The sequence below is a fragment of the Carlito syrichta genome, unplaced genomic scaffold (assembly GCF_000164805.1).
Source record: "Carlito syrichta isolate Samal-C Ts95f unplaced genomic scaffold, Tarsius_syrichta-2.0.1 Scaffold136608, whole genome shotgun sequence".
In the NCBI taxonomy this organism is placed as follows: Eukaryota; Metazoa; Chordata; class Mammalia; order Primates; family Tarsiidae; genus Carlito; species Carlito syrichta.
The window spans coordinates 71,236-91,138 of record NW_007080704.1 but is presented as its reverse complement, the minus strand read 5'-3'; the positions used below and the strand labels follow the sequence as shown (position 1 = coordinate 91,138).

General features: G+C 55.3%; 1 protein-coding gene across 1 annotated transcript in view; it reads right to left on the bottom strand.

Moving 5' to 3' along the window:
* Positions 1–19,903, bottom strand: part of IGLON5 (IgLON family member 5) — a 41,433-nt gene that overhangs the window by 2,583 nt on the left and 18,947 nt on the right. Inside the window, exons 3-9 of the mRNA XM_021708415.1 lie at positions 8,964–9,015; positions 8,329–8,407; positions 6,239–6,471; positions 2,474–2,593; positions 1,179–1,313; positions 872–992; positions 188–342 (exon numbers count right to left, since the gene is read on the bottom strand). Of these exons, the coding sequence (XP_021564090.1) occupies positions 188–342; positions 872–992; positions 1,179–1,313; positions 2,474–2,593; positions 6,239–6,471; positions 8,329–8,407; positions 8,964–9,015 (895 nt within the window). The remainder of the gene's footprint in view (positions 1–187; positions 343–871; positions 993–1,178; positions 1,314–2,473; positions 2,594–6,238; positions 6,472–8,328; positions 8,408–8,963; positions 9,016–19,903) is intronic.

Here is a 19,903-nt window from a genome sequence, read left to right as displayed (position 1 = left end):
TCTCCGGACCTGCACGCTACCTCTCTGGACCCGCCCCTCCCACAGCCCAGGACCCGCCCTCGCTGGCTCGACCTCTCCCGCCGAACCGGACCCGCCCCCAGTCTCTCTGGCCTCGCCCATCCAGCCCTCCACGACCCACCCCCTGTCTCCCTGGCCACGCCCCTCCCGCCGACCCGCCCAGACGCACGCAGGAGCCGCATGGAAGCGCTGGACGCTCCGAGTCGGTTGGCGGCGCGACACGTGTAGTTGCCGTAATGCCGGGCGCTCACGTTGGCAAAGAGAAGCATCGAGCGGGTGCGCTCCGTCTGCACCTTCAGGCCCTCGGCCGTGCCGCTGCTCAGCCTGCCGGGGATCGGGGTTAAGGACGCACAGCCCAGCCGCGACTCTCTGGCTCTTCCATTCCCCGGAAACCCTGCATTCCGCCCCCTACTCCAGCGACGCTGGCCTCGGGTTCTAGCTCCTCGTGGAGCCCGGGTCCCTCCGACCGCCGCCCCCTCCAGGCACCCGGGCCCTGCAGGGACACTGGACTCTCCAGGGTGCGCCCCCAGTCGCTAGGAGCTCCCACACCCTGCTGGACCCAGCCACGATGGTCCCCTAAACCTTGCCCGCCGCATCCTAGGCATTGACCCCCGACTCCAGGCACTCTACCTGAATAGTCGGGGGAGACCGGGCCCCAGCATTCATCATCCAGGGACCCACGTTGGGCTCCCTGAGGCTCGACAGACCCCACACCTAGAAGCTGGACGCCCGGATTCTTGGGACCCAGGGCTCTGCTGCCTTCCGCCCGCCTGCCACCCACTCCCCTCCCCGCAATACGAGGGACCAAGGACCTCCTCTCCCTCCCCACGGCCCACCCCGGGGCTGTCCTCACAGTCTGTCATCCTTGTACCACTGGAAATCCGCGGGAGGCACCGCCATGGCTTCGCAGCGCAGGAGGGCGGCCCGTCCCAGGGCGGTGCGGGCGCTGGTCACGTCCGTGATGGTCGGAGGATCTGGCGAGGGGCGAGGGTGAGCGAACTCTCCCAGTCACGTGGGGACTAAGGGGCCCCGTCCCCCCTCGTCCCTCAGACCCAGGAGTCCGCCCCGGCTTCCTCCTCAATCCGACCCCCCCCCCCCCGAGACCCAGGATCCGCCGCCCCTTCGTGCCCAGTGCCATGCCCAGTGCCAGGGGGGCTCACAGTTGACTGTGACCAGCACGCGGCGGCTGTCGGGTGCCGAGTTAACCCCGTTGTGAGTCACGCACTCGTACTCCCCGGCCTGGCCGCGCTGGATGTCGGAGATCTCAAGAATCTCTCCCTCGGAGGTGAAGCCGTCTGTGAGGGGAGGGAGGAGGAGGGGGCGGGGCCAGACACAAACACTTAACACGGGACAACACGGGCACAACACGGACACACATCAGCGGGGCGGGCACAGCAGGACCTGGAGTGCCCGGGTCAATGGGGAAGGGCGGCTACGGGGTTTAGGGTCTCTCCAGCTAGAAATGGGGGAAGGATTGAGGATCTGGACTTAGTAACTGGAACGCAGTGGAGCGGATCTTAGAATGTGAGAGTTCAAGAGATCCAGGGATCTGAAATCTTCTGACTAAGATCCTAGGGTCTGCGGACCCAGTGGGGAGGCAGATCCCAGGATCTTGGATCTCAGAAGGATACAGCAAATACAGACCCAGTAGGGAATGGCCCAGAGTTCTGGGATCTAGTTCATGGGAATCCGGATCTGGTGTTTGGGATCAGCAATCCAGATGTCTGGCAGGGGGGGTCTGATGACAGATCAGTGGACTCAGGAAACCCTCTGGGACTAAGGGCCTTCAGGGATCCAGGATCTCTGGACTATTCAGATAACCCAGTGGGGCAGGATACAGGGATTCAGGGAATAGAACTTGGTGATTGGCACCATGGACTTCCAAGGACCCAGCGATGGGGGTCCAGGGATCTGGGGGTGGTGGCGGTTCAGGTACAAGGGCTGGTGGGTGATGTTCCAGATCTGGGCTGGGGCCTGAGATGCTGTGTTTCTGGCAAGTTCCCAGGGGATGCTGGTGTTGCCAGTCTGGGACCCACACTGAGAGCCCCTGGGCTGGGAGAGGGAAGGGGATGTGACTAGGGCTACTGGCTGCAACCTAGCGGAGGGCGTCTAATGGTGAGGTTCTGAGTGCAGAGAATTCTGTGCGCTTGTGGGGAGACACCAGGGATATTGGGGTTGGGGAAGTGGGCCAGGTTGGGGTTTGTCAGGTGGATTCTGAGGCAAAGGCCCAGGCCTGGGGTGGCGGGTGGGGAGTCAGTGGTGAGGGCTCTGAGGTCTGGGGTCTTGTGATGAAATAACTGGGAGCAGGAGGCAGGAACCAAGGGACCAGAGGGTTGTGAGGAGAGGTCAGAAGTAAGGGGAGATGGGGGTCTGGGGAACTAGCTAGGGATATGGAGAATGATGGGCCCAGAGTTTGGAGTGGGGAAGGGGCTTTTGGCTGGGATGGGATCCTCACCTCGGAGCTGCCTCCAGGTGACTGTGGGCTCCGGCCGCCCCACAGCCAGGCAGAGCAGGTTCACATTGCCCCCCTCATTCACCGTCACAGGAGACGAGATGTTCACAATGCGGGCAGGGACTGTGGGCAGGGGGGAGGGGGATGGTAAGAAGCTGGAGCCCCTCCTTCCTCAGACAAGAGTCCAGGCCTTCAGTCTCTCCTCCCTCAGACCAGGAGTCCAGGCCCCCAGCCCCTCCTCCCTCGGACCCAGAAGTCCAGGCCCCCCAGTCCCTTCTCCCTCAGACATAGGAGTCCAGGTTCCCAGCCTCTTCGTCCCTCAGATTCAGGAGTCCAGGCCACCCTTGTAGGGAAGGGTCCAGAGTTCTGGGATCTAGTTCATGGGAACTGGGATCTGGTGTTTGGGATCAGCAATCCAGATGTCTGGGTCAGTGGTCTCAGAAGACCCTCTGGGACTAAGGGTCTCCAGGGATCCAGGATCTCTGGACTTTTCAGATGACCCAGTAGGGTAGAATGCAGGTATTCGGTGAATAGGACCTGGTGGTTGGCACCATGGGTCTCCAAGGACCCAGCGATGGGGGTCCAGGGATCTGGGATTTGGTGGTGAAGACCCAGGTATAAAAGCTGGTAGGTGATGTCCCAGATCTGGGCTGTTATGTGCAGACACCCTGGCACTATGTTTGGGGATGACCTGGTTGTGGGGAAGGGGAGGAGGGAGCATCTGATTCAACAGATCTGGGCTGGGGCTTCAAAAGGTGCATTTCTGGCGAATTCCCAGAGGATGGATGCTGGTGCTGCCAGTCTGGGACCCACACTGGCTGAGACAGCGAAGGGATGTGACCAGGGCTACTGGCTGAAACCTAACTGAGGGCATCTAATGGCAAGGATCTGTGTGCAGAGAATTCTGTGGGCTTGTGGGGAGACACCAGGGACATTGGGGTTGGGGAAGTGGGCCAGGCTGAGGTTCGTCGGGTGGATTCTGAGGCAAAGACCCAGACCTGGGGTAGTGGGTGGGGAGCCAGTGGTGAGGGCTCTGAGGTCTGGGGTCTTGTGATGAAATAACTGGGAGCAGGGGTTGTGGGAGAAGGTCAGAAGTGAGGGGAGGCGGGGGTCTGGGGAACTAGCTGGGATTCGGGGAATGGTGGGCCCAGACTTTGGAGTGGGGAAGGGGCTTTTGGCCTGGGATGGGGTCTTCACCTCGGAGCTGCCTCCAGGTGACTGTGGTCTCTGGCCTCCTCCCTCAGACCCAGGGGTCCACCTGATGTCCATTGTGCCTTCCTGTGTGAATCCCCATGTTTCTTTCTTGCCTCTCTGCCCTCTTCTCCAATGTCCCTGTCTGGGCCTGGCTCCTTGTCTAATTGCTGGTCTCGATCTCCGTGTCTTTCCCCACCTTCATCCTAAGATGGTTTTTCTGTCTTCTGGTCTCAATTCCTCTCTCCCTGCCTTTACTTGTATTTATTATTTTTTTAATTAATTTATTTAACAAACACCCATATGGCACTTTCTGTGCAGCAGATTCTGTTCTAAGAGCTTTACAAAAATCCACTGATTAGCCCTTCACTGCCAGCCTCTGGGGTGGATGTTACTATATTTCATTGATTCTGAGACACATCTGTGCTTTTCTCTCTCTCTCTCTCTCTCTCTCTCTCTCTCTCTCTCTCTCTCTCTTTATTTGAACATTTCTTCAATCAGGGTGAACTTTCAGTGTAGGATGTCAGAGTTTAATTGGCAGAGGTTTTTTTGTTTTTCTCTTCTAGCAGGGCATAAAATAAAGGTGATCGTTCCAATGGACAGTGTCTTGGATTTGATCAATGGCAGCACTATTCCCATGTTGAGAAGAGGTGTCCAAGGCCTCTGTGACTGTTCAGGGTCCCTGGGCCAGGGCCAGTGGCACTGATGTTGGAACCCAGGCAGTCTGGCTTCTGGCTCAGAGCTTGTCAGGATCCCGCTGGGCTCTCTGTGTCTCTGGGTCCCATCTCTTCAGGTACTCACTACCCTCCACTTCACCACTTTTTTTGTTTTTTTTGAGTCAGGATCTCACTCTGTCACTGGGCTGGAGTGCAACAGCACAATTACGACTCACCACTGCCTCGACTTCCTGGGTTCCAGGCAATCCTTCCGCCTCAGCCTCCAGAGTAGCTGGGACTACAAGCATGTGCCACCATGCCTGGCTCATTTTTAAATTTTATTTATTATTTATTTTTATTTATTTATTTATTTTAAGTTGGAGTCTCACTCTGTCGCCCAGACTGGAGTGCAGTGGCCACTCCCGGCCACCGCAGTCTCGGCCTGCTGGGCTCTGGTGATCCTTCCGCCTCAGCCTTCCAAGTAGCCGGAATTACAGGCATGAGCTACCACGCCCGGCTGATTTTTTGATTTATTGTAGAGATGAGGTCTCGCTGCCCAGGTGGGTCTTGAGCCCGCGGGCTCAGGAAATCCGCTCACCTCAGCCTCCCAAAGGTGCGGGATTACAGGCTGAGCCACCGAGCCCGGCTTATTTATTTGTTTTTTGAGTCAGAGTCTTATTCTGTCACCCAGGATGGAGTACAGTGGCACACTCACGACCACCACGGCCTTGACTTGCTGGGCTCAGATGATCCTTCCTCCTCAGCCTTCCAAGTAGTTGGAACTACAGGTAAGCGCCACCACACCTGGATACTTGTTTGATTTATTGTAGAGATGAGGTCTTGCCAAGTTACCCAGGCTGGTCTCGAACTTGTGGGCTCAGGCAATCCTCTCACCTCGGCCTCCTGAAGTGCTGGGATTATTGGTGTAAGCCACCACGCTTGGTCTTTTTTTTTTTCTTTTGAGTTGGAATCTCACTCTTGTCGCCCAGGCTGAAGTGCAGTGGTACACTCATGGCCACCGCAGCCTCAGCCTGCTGGGCTCAGGTGATTCTTCCGCCTCAGCCTTACAAGTAGCTGGAACTACAGACGCACACCACTGTGCCCAGTTAGTTTTTGTGATTTATTGTAGAGATGAAGTCTCACCAAATTGCCCAGGCTGTCTTGAACCCATGGGCTTAGGCAATCCTCTTGCCTCAGCCTCCCAAAGTGCTGGGATTACAGGCATGAGCCTCAGCACCTGGCCTCTACCCATTATGATGCTGTAGCAGGTGGGATCCAGGACTGGGTCCCTGTCCCTCCCTCTGCCTCTCGCCCCCTTCTGTGGAGTTTCCCAGGCCTATTTCTCCTGCTCTGGGTTCTAGCGCATCCAGCCTTACGGGGTGTTCCTCTGCACACCTGTCTCACTTTGTTCCCTGCCTCCTGCAGGCACTGGTGCTTTTCTGGTACTTGCTCTGTGCCCAGCAAAGGTCTCAGCTCAGATGCCACTTCTGAGATGCCCTCTGGGCCTCTCCTTGGAAACTCAACTCCCAAGGCCAGGACAGCCTCCTCATTCCTTGCAGATGCCCAGTGCTCAGAACAATGCCCGCACATAGTAGGTGCTCAATAAATGCAGCTCAGCGAGTGAAGCTGATCTTCCCGAGCAGTCCCTTGCCCCTGAAGCTCTCCTGCTCTGGACGCAATCATACTGACATGTCACTACCTGTGTGACCGCCCCCCTTCTACTGGACCCAACTCCCCGAGGACTGGGTTCCACATTATGTGTCACCGGAGTTAGGAATGGCACTCAAGTCCCTGGGAGCCCCTCTCACTGCCCACCATGTGGCAGGTCTGTGTGGCTGTGTCTGGCATCGTGTCTCCTTGCACCATGCTCCTGTTCCCCCATGCTCCCATGCCCCCACTGGCCGAGCCCGCCATGGCTCACCATGGACGATGAGGTAGACCTGAGTGGTATATGGCTGGTGGCGGGTCTGGAAGGAGCAGGTGTAGAGGCCCTCATCGCCGAGCCCCACCTCAGTGATGAGGATGGAGAACTCCTCAGGGGTGTTGATGAGAAGCCGCACACGCGGGTCGCTGGTCCAGCGGTCATTGCCAGCGTACAGGATGTTGGAGCGGTTCAGCCAGGCCACGCGGGTCACGTGCTCATCAATGAAGCAGCTGAGGGGAGGCGGGGTTGGAGGAAGGCTTTTCCCACCACCCAGCCTAGCCCTCCAGGGTCCCCCTCGAGGGGCTGGGAGGGAGGAGGCCACTGCATCTCCAGAGCCACCAGCCCTGTGAAGCCATGTGACTGTGCCCACCCCACAGAGTGGTAAGCTGAGCCTCAGGTAGGAAAGCAGGGGCCTGAGTGCACAATGGAATGACAGCTGATGGCTATTGGATGAGTGCTGTGTGTCAGAGACCCAACAATGGGACAGATGCTGTGGGAGAGAGGAATAGAGATGCAGAGGAGGGAACAGAGAGAGAGAGAGAGAGAGAAAGAGAGAGGAAAGAGATAGACAGAGACTCAGAGAGAGGGGGACAGGGAGTGTGAGAGAGAGAGAGACCCAAAAAAGAGGGGAGGACAGATACCCAGAGAGAGAAGGAGACAGAAAGTCAAGAGGGGAAGAGAGACCCCGAGAGAGGGGACACAGATCCAGAGAGAGAAAGAGACAGAGACCCGGGGGGGGGGGTAGGACAGAGACCCAGAGAGAGAGAGACCCAGAGAGAGAGAGACAGAGATCGGGGAGGGGGGCAGAGACCCAGAGAGAGAAGGGGACAGAGACCCAGAGAAAGAGGGACAGAGACCTAGAAAGAGAAGGAGACAGAGACCCAAAGAGAGGGGGACAGAAACCCAGAAAGAGAGACAGAGACCCGGGGGAGACAGAGACCCAGAAAGAGAAGGAGGCAGAGACCCAGAGGGGGGTGGGACAGAGACCTAGAGATAGAGGGAGACAGAGACCCAGAGAGTGAGGGGGACAGAGACACAGAGAGAAAGGGACAGAGACCCAGAGAGGGAGGGGGACAGAGACACAGAGAGAGGGGGACAGAGACACAGAGAGAGAGAGACAGAGACCCAGAGAGAGAGGGAGACAGAGACCCAGAGAGAGGGGGAAAGAGACCCAGAGAGGGGGGAAGAGATCCAGAAAGAGGGAGGGATAGACACCCAGAGAGAGGGAGACAGAGACCCAGAGAGAGAGAGAGAGAGAGAGAGACCCAGAGAGAGAGAGACAAAGACCTAGAGAGAGAGGAGAACAGACCCAGAGAGAGAGGGGGAACAGAGAGCCAGAGAGGAGGGAGACAGAGACCTAGGGGGGGTGGATAGAGACCCAGAGAGAGACAGAGATCCAGAGACCCAGAGAGAGAGGGGAACAGAGACCCAGAAAGAGAGGGGGACAGAGAACCAGTGAGAGGAGGACGGAGACCCAGAGAGAGGGGGACGGAGACCCAGAGAGAAGGAGACAGAGACCCAGAGAGGGGGACAGAGACCTAGAGAGTGAGGGGGACAGAGACACAGAGAGACAGAGACCCAGAGAGAGAGGGGAACAGAGACCCAGAGAGAGAGGGGAAGAGAGACCCAGAAAGAGAGGGGGACAGAGACCCAGAGATAGGAAACAGAGACCCAGAAAGAAGAGACAGAGACCCAGAGAAGGGGACAGAGACCCAGAGAGAGAGGAGGACAGAGACCTAGAAGAAGGGGGACAGATGCCCAGGGTGAGGAGAGGCAGAGATCTGGGAGACAGTGACCCCACCTCTTGTTCATGAAGCCGTCACCACACACCACTCTCTCTGAATGCAGTGTGTGTATAAACTCTTGAATCCTCACAATAACCTGCATTGTCGTTACCACCTCCCCACCTCTTTGACAGATGGGGACATTGAGGCTCGGGGTGGAGCCGGCTCCTGGCAGCCTCACTCCTAATGGGCAGGTGGAGCCCAGGCCTTCCTAGTCCAGGCTGTCCCTGTAGTCAGGATCCCTCAGGAAGGGGAGGGGCAGGACCATGTAGCTCCGAGCTCCTCTGAGCTCCCAGGAGGTACCTGAGGGTGGCGTTGTCACCTTCGCACACCGTGTAGTTGTCGGCAGGAGAGCTGAACTCCAGGCTCTGTGACAGCAGTCCTACAAGGGAGGGGGAGTGGAGGGGGGTGGTTGCAGCTCAGCCCCTGCGTCTTGGCAGGGCCCAACACAGCTGAGACTGTACACGCGCGCACACACACCCACGCACACATGCCCTTGTGGACACAGACATCTCCTGCTCCCACTACCACATGCATGCATTGGTGTCTTCTTTCTTTTTGGAGTCGGAGTCTTACTCTGTCGCCCAGGCTGGAGCGCAGTGGCAAGCTGACGGCTACTGCAGCCTCCACCTGCTATACTCAGGCGGTCCTTCCACCACAGCCTTCCAAGTAGCTGGAACTGTAGGCGCATGCTATGACACCCAGCTAATTTTTTGCTTTATTGTAGAGCTGAGGTCTCGCCATGTTCTCCAGGCTGCTCTCGAACCATGGGCTCAGGCAGGCCTCTCACCTCAGCCACCCAAAGTGCTGGGATTATAGGCATGAGCCACCGCACCCAGCTATTTGCAGATTTAGTACGCAAAGACCCATGTATGCACAGGTTCACAATTACGTAGGTATTTACACACATGCACAGATATGCACACACAGACACATACCTAGGTCCAGATACACAAAATACATGCACAGACAGAGAATGCTGGCCACAGTCTACAGAGAGATGAACGGGTAGAGGTGATGGGGCCTGTGCGCTGGGTTGAGCATGCAGGCACAGTGTATATAGACACATGAACACACGCAGATACAAACAGACACATATGCATGCATAAGGGAAGACATATAAGTATTCACAGGGGACCAGACACAGTGGCTCATGCCATAATCCCAGCACTTTGGGAAGCTGAAGTGAGAGGATTGCCTGAGCCTGCAGGTTCGAGACCAGCCTGGGTAACATGGTGAGACCTCATCTGTACAATAAATCACAAAATTAGTCGGGCATGGTGGCGCCCGCCTGTAGTCTCAGCTACTTGGGAGGCTGAGGTGGAAGGATGGCCTGAACCCAGCAGGTTGAGGCTGCAGTGGCCGTGAGCGTGCCCCTGCACTCCAGCCTAGGTGACCGAGTGAGATTCTGACTCTAAATAAATAAATAAATCTGGGAATGTATGTATGTTCTATGTATGCATATATCTGTGCATCTATGCACATGTCTGCATATGTATGTCTTATGTTGTGTCCATGTGTCCGTGTGTGTGTCTGTGCCTACATGCCTTTGTGTGTATCTGCACATGTGTGTCTGGATGCTGTCTCTGCGTCCCCAGAGGTGTGCAGATTAGGCTGTCCACGTGAGCCTACCCATCCCAGCCTGTGGGTCAGCATGTGCCCGTGCTCTGATGGTGTCTGCTGTGTGTGCATCTCTCCATGGGATGGGCACAGTGGCTCACACCTATAATATCAGCACTTTGGGAGGCCGAAGGGAGAGGATTGCCTAAGCCTATGGGTTCGAGACGAGCCTGGGCAACATGGTGAGACCTCATCTCTACAATAAATCTAGAAAAATTAGGCAGGCATAGTGGCATGTGCCTGTGGTTCCAACCAATTGGAAGGCTGAGGCGGAAGGATCGCCAGAGCCCAGCAGGTAGAGGCTGCAGTGGCTGTGAGCGTGTCACTGTACTCCAACCTGGATGACAGAGTGAGACTTCAACTCAAAAGACAAAAAATACACTGAAAGACACACTGAGCCAGCTGCATACAGACACTCAACACAGACATGTAGACACACAAATACAAACACACACACACACACACACACACACACACACACACACACACAGATGCACACATGTACGCCCCCAGACACACATATCACAGACGCACATATGTACACTCAGACACACGAACCTTAGCAGACACGCACACTGACACAGCCCCACTGTGTGTCCACGCCGCCCGCAAGCTCAGCCCGGCGCGTGGGCCTTGTCACCCCCACCCGCTCATCTCTCTGTGGACTGTGTCCAGCGCGCTGGACCCCAGCCAGGGAGAGGGGGCTGGGCACGCGGAGGCGGTGGAGCCGGCACCAGGCGGAGAGGGAGGGAGGCGGCTGGATGACCTTGGACGCCTGGAGCGGGAGGGCCCTGCGCCGGGCTGCCCTACCCCCAGCCTGGGTCAGGAGCTAATTAATCTAATGAATTAATGGCCCGTGCTGCCCCAATGACTCCCGGGGGCCCGTTCCATCAGCAGCCCCTCCGGATGGGGCCAGGACGGAGCCAGCTACAGTGGGCTGGCTGGGTCCTGGGGTTTGAGCCCAGCCCTGCAGCCCCTCATCCCGGGGTCTGGCTCAGGCCAGAGTCTCTGCTGGGCTTCAAAGGACCCAGGATGGAGGGAGGGGGGTCCCCCTCCCCAAGCTGTGCACGATGGACATGCAACCCTGGGAACAGTGGGAGATGACCAGGGACACGGACACACACACACACACACACACACACACACACACACACACAGGTTTGGACAAGACAAGGAGACCTCCCCAAGCCAAGCCAAGAAATGGTCCCCACGCTAACAATGGCTTTGCCCAGAGAGGTGCACACACAGTCATACACACATACCAACATGCACACAGAAGATAATCCCACCCTCTCAGTCACATGCACAGCTGTGGCCCTGCTCAGAGGGACAGGTATGTACATAAAGGGACATCAACACACCCAGCTCCACACAGGCCCCCAGCAGGAGGTCAGGTAGAAAACAGGCTCTGTCCCAAGAGTTGTCATAGGGTTACATTCAGCCACAAAGGGTCAGTTCCAGGCCAAGTGACCAATGTACTTGGAGTCACCCCCCGCCATATACAACCAGTTACCACCCGGTTCTGCTAATACCAACAGTCCCCCATGCATAGCTGCAAAGCCCTCACAAGGTTACAACCCTACACATGAATGTGCACACACACACTCACATACACACATCTAACTGGTTCCCCTGACACCACCAGCCCGAGCGCCATGCTTGCCCCCACCCTCCACTTTGGAAAGTTCTGGGTCAAATCTGCACAGGGCTACAACACGTGTGACAAGATAGCAACCCTGTCACATCTCCTCAAACACAAAGACGCAGCCCTGGGCCGAGAATCAGGTCATGTTGTCACTGATGATCAGATCACACACGGTCGTACACACACGCAGGGAGTTGAGAAGTCACGCATAAAAAGATGCTTTTGGACCAAAAGGCAGTCGTGGGTAGTGCCACATCCAGTGATGTGAAACGGAGTCAAGTGTGCACACTAAGATTCCATCTCAGGCTGGTCAACACAGACATTCCCTCTCCCCCAATCCCCAGGATTTGTCATATTCTTGGTGACACACATCCTAGGCCAGGGTTCCTAAACCTTGGTGCCACTGACACTGGAAGCTGGACTGTCCTGTGAGCTGAAGGGTATTGACAGCATCCCTATCCTGGGCCTGCTCTCAATAACCCCCTCCATCCCACCCCAAATGCCTCCAGACACTGCCAGATGCCTCCCAGGGGGCAAAGTCACACCCCACTCCCCTACTGAGAGCCACTGTCCTAAAGGAACCAAAGCACAAGCGTAAAGGGGAGGGGAGCTGTCCAAGGTACCCCCCAAAAAGGATCAGCGAATCCAGGGCTCCTGAACTCAGCTGGTGACTTGAGCCATACACACCAGGGCCCTGTATGGGCAGTGAACCCAGAAGAGACAGGCAGGACAGTTTTTTGTTGTTGGTGTTGTTTTAGTTGGGGTCTTACTCTATCACTCAGGCTGGAGTGCAGTGGCATACTCGTGGCTCAACACAGCCTCGACTTCCTGGGGTCAGGTGGTCCTTCTGCTTCAGCCTCCTGAGTAGCTGAGACTACTGGTGTGTGCCACCACACCCGGCTATTTACTTATTTGTTTATTTATATATTGTAGAGATGAGGTATCGCCAAGTTGACCTGGCAGTTCTTGAAGCCCTGGGCTCAGGCAATCCTTTCACTTTGGCCTCCCAAAGTGCTAGGATTACAGGCATGAGTCACCATGCCTGGCTGCAGACAGGATTCTTAACCAGGTATCACGGCAGGCAGAAACACCAGCAGACAGACAGACGCCAGTGCAAGGGGTCCTCCCAATACTCAAAACCGACTCAGCCCTTCTTGTGGGTTCCACCTGCCCACATGACCCAGTGTCTGGCAGGGCCCTGGCGATGTCCTCCTGCCTTGTCTCCCTGGCACATGCATGGTCTGGCTGCATCTCCCCCCTCCCCCAAGCCTCTGCCTCATCAAAACACTTCTCCTCCAGGTAGCTAGTACAAGGGGACTGTCCTAGGAGGCCCTGGGTGTTCCAGATCACTTGACTTAGATCTGGCTTCTCTGCCTCCCTGCCTGACCCTGGGCCGGTTTGAGGGCAGTTCCTGAAGATGTGTGATGAATGAATTCATCCCTTGAGTGGGCTTTTGTTCCTGGTCCGTGTGTCTATGAATGTGGATGTCATGGGTCTATATATCTGACTCACAAAATCCCCAAACTCTAGGAGCAGAAGGCTGGCTCCACGCTGTGTAACCTCAAACAAACCTTTTTCCCTCTCTGGGCTTCAATAAATAGGGGTGGGGTCAGGCTAGCCCATTCAAGAGTGATCTTCTTTTTTATTCTGAGTTGGAGTCTCACTCTGTCACCCAAGCTGGAGTGCAGCAATATCATCATAAGCTCACTGTAGCCTCGACCTCTTGGGCTCAAGCAATCCTCCTGCCTCAGCTTCCCAAGTAGCTGGGCCTACAGGCACATGCCACCATGCCTGGCTAGTTTTTAAATATTTTATAGAGAAGAGGTCTTGCTATGCTGGCCAGGCTGGTCCTAAAACTCCAAGGCTCAAGCAATCTTTTGCCTCAGCCTTTCAAAGTGCTGGGATTACAGGTATGAGCCACTCACTGTCTTGGCCTGGGCTGACCTTCTTAGAGTCTACAACCCACTCCGTCCCTGGGCCTGGCCCCTCCCTCTGAGTACTCTGGACTGTGTCTGCTGCCCTCACTAGGTGGCTGCTTCCCCAGGGCAGGGCCTGGCCCTCAGAAGGACCAATAAACAAGCTTGTGCCCATGAAGTCCACCCTAGCTTCCATTAAAGCCCAGATTATACTGTGGCAACTGGCTTCCCCATCAGACTAGAAGTTTCTTAAGGACACAGCCTGGATCTGACTCAGGTCTGTGTCTCCAGCATCTCCCATCACAAGGCCTGGCCCACCAGAGACATTGGGAAATATTTTTTGAATGAATGAATATAAATGGATGGCTGCACCATGCTTCTCCAACTCTTGAACTCCTACTGTTTCTTCAATACCCCCTCAAAAATGCCCCTTCCTCCACCAGGATCTCCTTGACAGCTCAAGGCAGAGTCCTCACCTCTTCCTCCGGGCACCCTTTGGCTCAGCTGAGATAGTGTCTATGATGCCTCTTACATTTGAGGGCCTCAATCTTAGTTGTGTCCCCCAGGGCTGGGCCTGCCTCAGAGCTCAGAAAGGGAGGATGTCTTTCCTTTGTTGAATGGGAATGAATGGTCTTCAGAGATCAAATAATAAAGCCCGGAGACTGGGATGGCAGATCAAATGACTGTCCCACCATGTCCTGGCTAAAAAAAATACAAGTCTTTCCCTGCGAGGGATTCCGGGAGACTACACAAGCAAAGTGTCAGCTCAGCGCTTGGCATGCAGAGAGGGCCCAATAAATGCTGGCTGTTCCCAACAGTACTTCTTTTTTAAGAAACAGCTACTGCTATCCCTGGTTTGGCGTCGATCTCCCTCGATGCTATGCTCAGGGTAAGGGGAGGGCAGCACCATGTCTGGGTTGCCGGTCTCTCTGAGTCAGTGACTTCGGTCCAGACACCCCATAAGCATCTGCGGATATGCCCATCCAGCATAACCAGAGGGCCTGAAGAATGGAGTGAGGTTGCCAGGTTGGTTGGGGGGGTCTGGGTTCAAATCCCAGCTCTGCTGCTGAGTTGTACAAGTCACTTGCCTTCGCCTCTCTGGAACTCAGTTTCCCCTCCTGTAAATGGAGGTGACAATCGTGCTTCCCTCGGATTGTGGGGAGGATTAAGAGGTAATCCATGCGGGGTGTGGTGGTTCATGGCTATAATCCCAGCACTTTGGGAGGTTGAGATGGGAGGATTGCTTGAGCCCAGGAGTTCAAGACCAACTTGGGCAACATAGCAAGACCTTGTCTCTGCAAAAAAAATGGAAAAGTTAGCTGTGTGGTGGTGAGTGCCTATAGTTACAGCTACTCGGGAGGCTGAAGTGGAAGGATTGCTTGAGCCCAAGAAGTTGAGGCTGTGGTGAGCCATGATCATGCCACTGACTCCAGCCTGGGTGACAGAGTGAGCCTCTGACTCAAACAAATAAATACATAACAAGACAAAACAAAAAAAGAGGTAACCCAAGTACAAGTTTAGAACAGCGCCTGCCAGTTGTGTGCTTACAACAGCTATCCATGAGTTGGAGGGAACACCTGGGTCCCTGCCCTCGTGGGATTTACAGCCCAGACTAATAGGCCTTGCTTTACCTGTTTGCTAAACCATGAAATGAAGGTCATAGGTGGGAGACTTTTCTTAAGAGAGAAAGAGGAGCTGGGGGCCGTGGCTCAAGTCTGAAATCCCAGCACTTTGGGAGGTGGAGGCGAGATTTCCTGAGTTTAGGGTTTCGAGACCAGCCTGGGCAACTTGACGAGACCTCATCTCTACAATAAATCAAAAAATTAGCTAGGTGTGGTGGCACATGTCTGCGGTTCTAGCTACTTGGAAGGCTGAGGTAGAAGGATCACCTGAGTCCAGAAGTTCGAGGTTGTGGTGGCTGTGAGCATGCCACTGCACTCCAGCCTGGGCAACAGAGACTCTGACTCAAAAAAAAAAAGAGGTTTCTAACAAGCTGAGTGACCTTGAATTGGAGGGAAGTCTCTCTTGCTGCCTGGCAGAGGCACTCGGCCAAAGCAGTGACCTTCCTAAGGGGCAGAGGTCACAATCTGATTCCACAGGTCTAGAAGCCACAGGTGGGGGGCAGGGGCACAGGGAGTGTGTGAGGACTTGAGCTGGTTACTCAGGAGACTCTGTGAGCTCCAGATCACGTGACTTCGAGTGGGCTTCTCTGCCTCCCTGCCTGTCCCTGGGCCTGGTTTAAGGCCTTTGATTGCTAGTCCGTGTGTCTAAAAATGTGAATGTCATGGGTCTGTATATCTGGCTCACAAAATCCCCAGACTCCAGGAGCAGAAGGCCCACTCCAGGCTGTGTAACCTTGGACCAGCCACTCTCCTCTTTGGGCTTCAATAGATAGGGATGGGGCCAGGGAAGGGGGTGGAGCTGGTGGGTAGGAAAGGCAGGGGCCAGGGTGGACCGGACCAGATGAAGGAGTTGCTTGCTGGAGGGAGGGCATCGCTAGATAGGGGAGGGAAGGGGGCCCGGGAGATGGGGGCAGGGAAGAGGAGGCGTGGCTCCGCTGGGAAGGGGTGTGAGAAGGCACTGGGCCTGGCATGGCTGGCAGCAAGGGGCATCACCCTCCCCGACTCCTCTGCCCTTTGCTGACCTCAGAAGTCTGGGGGCCTTGACATCACCGACACCGGGCAGTCCAAATCCTAGTTGTGCAAGTCAAGTGGCCTCTCTGGGACTCAGTTTCCCCTCCTGTAAATGGGGGTGATAACCGTGCCTCCCTCGTCAGATTGTAGGAAGGATTAACAGGTAATCCAGGCCAGGCTGGTGGCTCATGCCTCCCGGGGGGGGTGGAGGTCCCACCTCGGGGACCTTTGCCTTGGCTGATCCCCAGGATCACTTAAAGGCTGATATCTTCTGGTCCTTCAGGTCTTAGCCCCAAGGTCTCCTGCTCAGGGAGGGCTTCCTCAATCACCTAAGTTTGAAGAGCCGGACACTCTTCTCTTTTGACCCATCACCCTCTGAAATGACCTCTTTACTTGCTTGTCTGGTTTCGGTCTCAGATCTCTCTCTGTCTCACTACGATATAAGCTCACCTGGTTCACTCACTGTTATAATATATACAATGGGAACCCCAAACAACCCGGAATTATCTTTTGGAGGGCAGGTACCTCGGAGTACAGGCTTCTCCTGCTAGTGCTAGGCAAGTGGACTAGCGAACGTTGTTGTGAGAGGCTGCGTTCGGCTTCAGAGAATTTTTTTTGGAGATTCTTTCGAAACGTTTGCCCATTTCATGATGGGCGCATCTGCCTACACCACGCTGGGTGTTCAGCAATTTTTGACCACAAATGGCATGACCCCCCCCATGCCCCAACCTCCCTATTCACCGGATCTTGCCCTGAGTGACTTTCTTTTTGTTTTCTTGGGTGAAAAATGTCCTCAGAGAAAAACGTTTTTACCAGTGTGGAAGAGGTGAAACCAAAAAATGGCAGAAGCACTAAAAGGTATCAAAAATGATGAGTTCAAAAACTGTTTTGAGCAGTAAAGAAAGTGTCTCAATGGGTGTATTGCATAAAATGGAGAGGACTTTGAAGGTGACTGAAGTTTGAACATGTAAGAATACACAATTTTTAACAAATAAATTCCAGGTTTTTTGGGTTCCCCCTCGTTTATCCCATATATACGTATATATCTCTCTCTCCATATATATCCCCAGTGCCTAAAACAATGGCCCAGACCTCATGAACATTTGGTGCAGGAACAGCCAAGCAGGACCCACAATCCAGGCGAATCCAGGGCTCTGAGGTGCCATGGAGAGCTAGGTGGTCAGAGCAGCGCCAGGACTCAAACCCAGGCTCCTCAAGGCCTAGGCTTGCCTGCCCCTCCCAGCTACCATCACCCCGCAGCCCCCCAAAAGCAAAGGAATCGCCTGCCTTACTTGCTGCTGCAGAAGCTGCCCTTTGATTATGTTGAACTGTTTTAAAATATGACAGTGTAGCAACTTCTGTAAAGAGATACACTCATATGAATGTGTGTGTGTGTATGTGTTGGCATTAAGGATTTAGAAAAAAATTAATGATAGATTAATAGTGTTGTAGGCCAGGGAGGTATCGTTAAGTGAGGAAAGACCATATGCAGAGAAACAGGCTTCTTTTGTTTCTATTTTGGAATAAGATATCCACAAACCACCCAATCCTTCACCTACGTTGACTTCCGTGTGTGGTGTCTGGTGACTGGGTCTGTGTGGGAGAGAGAAAGCTGTGGAAGGATGCACTCAAGCTATGGACCTGCATCTCTCAAGAGAGTGGGAGGGAGGGAGGGCGGGGTGGGGCATGGTGGGGTTTGCTCTTATCAGAGGTGGCCCCTTGTGGGGTGCATTCCTCCTCTCCTCTGGCAACTTGGTAGATGCCATGAATAAAGAGAGGGGGCAGAAGACTCTGGTTTGTGTATCTTGCATGAGCTTTTCTGCAGACAGCTCAGCAGTGGGTGTGGGTGGGTGGGTGGTTGGAGGGGGTGTCTTTTTGGCACCTAGTTCTGTCTCAACTCACCCCCACCCCATCCCCTCTCGTCCTCAGTTCTCAGGTGAGGAACCTAAGACCAGAGGCGGGAAGAGACTTGACCAAGGTCACAAGTCATGTCTTGCTCTGCCACAGCTCTCCACCCCAGGATGTGTGTGCAGTAATGATTAATGAGGACTTGAAGAATGAGAGTGGAAAATTACAGAAGGGAAGGAGAGAAAGAGGTGGAGATAGAGAGAGACAGAGACAAAGAGACAGAGAGAAAGAGACAGAGAGAAAAAGAGCCAGAGAGAGAGAGAGAGAGAGAAAGAGAGAGAAAGAGAGACAGAAAGAGAGAGAAAGAGGAGGGCTAGAGACAGAGAGAGGAAAAGAAAGGGAGAAAGAGAGAGAGGGAGGGAGAGACAGACAGAAAGAAAGGGGGAGAGAGAGAGACAGGGAAGAGAGAGAGAAGGGAGAGAAAGGGAGAGAAGGGAGAGAGGAGAGAGGCAGACAGAGAGAGACAGAAAGGAAGAGAGAGAGAAGAGACAGAGAGAAAGACAGAGGAGAGAGAGAAAGAGACAGAGAGAGAAAAAGAGAGAGAAGGGAGAGAGAAAGGAAGACAGAGATAGAAGGATGAGAGAGAAAGAGAAACAGAGAGACAGAGAGGGAGGAAGTGGGGAGAGGCCACAAGGAGTCAGGAAGGAGAAGGAGGAAGAAAAGGCAAGAGACAGGGATAAGGAGCGAAAGAGTAGAGTTGGCAGTGAGGGAAGAAGGAAGCAGAGGGGAGAGAGTGAGGGCAAGACACGGGTGAGGAGCTGGGAGAGACCCACGAGTGGGGTGATGGCGGGCAACCATCTGAGAGGCAGGGAGAGACAGGTGTGGAGTTGTGCTGAGAGTGGCAGGGACAGAGAGACAGAGACAGATGGAATGTCACCAGCGGATAACAGGGAAGGACAGGTGACAGCACAGAGACCCAGAGACCTGAAGAGACACAGATGCAGAGACAGACGGTCAGAAAGTCACACGGTGACTCAGACTGGTCAGGCTGGAAGAACAACCAGCAAAGGACAGGGACTCTGGCCCACCCAGTCCCCAGCCTGAGGCCCTGAGTGTGTCTGCGTGTGGGGACAGAGTGTCCTGCGTGGATGGGGCTGTGTTGATGTGACTGTGGCTTCTGCGGGTGCAGCTTCGGGCCAGACGCTGTGACGCTGTTTTTGTGCGAGACTCCGTCCGTGTGGGCGGCCTCCCTGAGACTGTTGTCGGGGCTCTTGACTGTCCCCAGTTGTGTGTCCCGGACTCTGGGACTCCTGGTCCAGAAGCTCTGAGTTAACCCAGCTCCCTGGCCCCAGCACCCACCCTACCAGCTTCCTGCCTTCTTGTCCCTACTCCCTTTCCTTAGGGGACAGCACCTTGACCCCCAGCTTGGCCAGGCTCTGCTGGAGAGACACAGGTCTAGCTACACAACCTCAAGCAGAGACACGCCCCCCCCAGCTCCACAGGACACCTGCTCCCAGACCCCCTCCCCCACTAGAGTCTGAGGTTAACCCTTCACCCTGCATTAACCCTTTGCTTCCCTCTGTCCTTCAACCATCCAAAGCTCTTCCTCTGTCCAGTTCCAAAGCTCTTCCTCTGTCCAGTTTCAGGAAGCCAGAGCTCCCCCAACCAGAGCTCCCCCAACCTGGCACCTCAACTTCCTGTACCCCCAAAACACGAACACTTTCTCTCTGACCCTGCTGGGAGATGACAGCTCCTCCCCTCTTTTTCCTAGCCCTGGGACCTGGGTCTGTGGACACTCTTGTCTTCTCCTCTTACTGACCCTGGGAAGACATCCATCCCCCCACCTCCAAGCCAGAGACGCATACCCCAGCCCTCCCGGCAAGGACCTCCTCGGGGACCCTCTCCATGCAGAGATGAAGACCCTTGACAGGGCACCATCCTCCGCCCCCCCCACCCCAACTCAGTTCAGAGACCCGGCCTGGGGACCCTTACTCCGGGGTCTGAGCCCCCTCCCTGATCCGGAGCCGCAGACTCCCGCCCCCAGGCCAGGACCTGGTGCCCGCGACCCTCTCGCCTGCCCGGAGACGCAGACCTCCGCCCCTAGGCCCCGGCTCCGCTCCAGGACGCCGACCCCTGCCCCGGGGCGCGGATCCCGACGTCCGACGACCCCCTTCCCGGCCAGGGGACGCAGACCCCGCCCCCGGGCCCAGACCTCA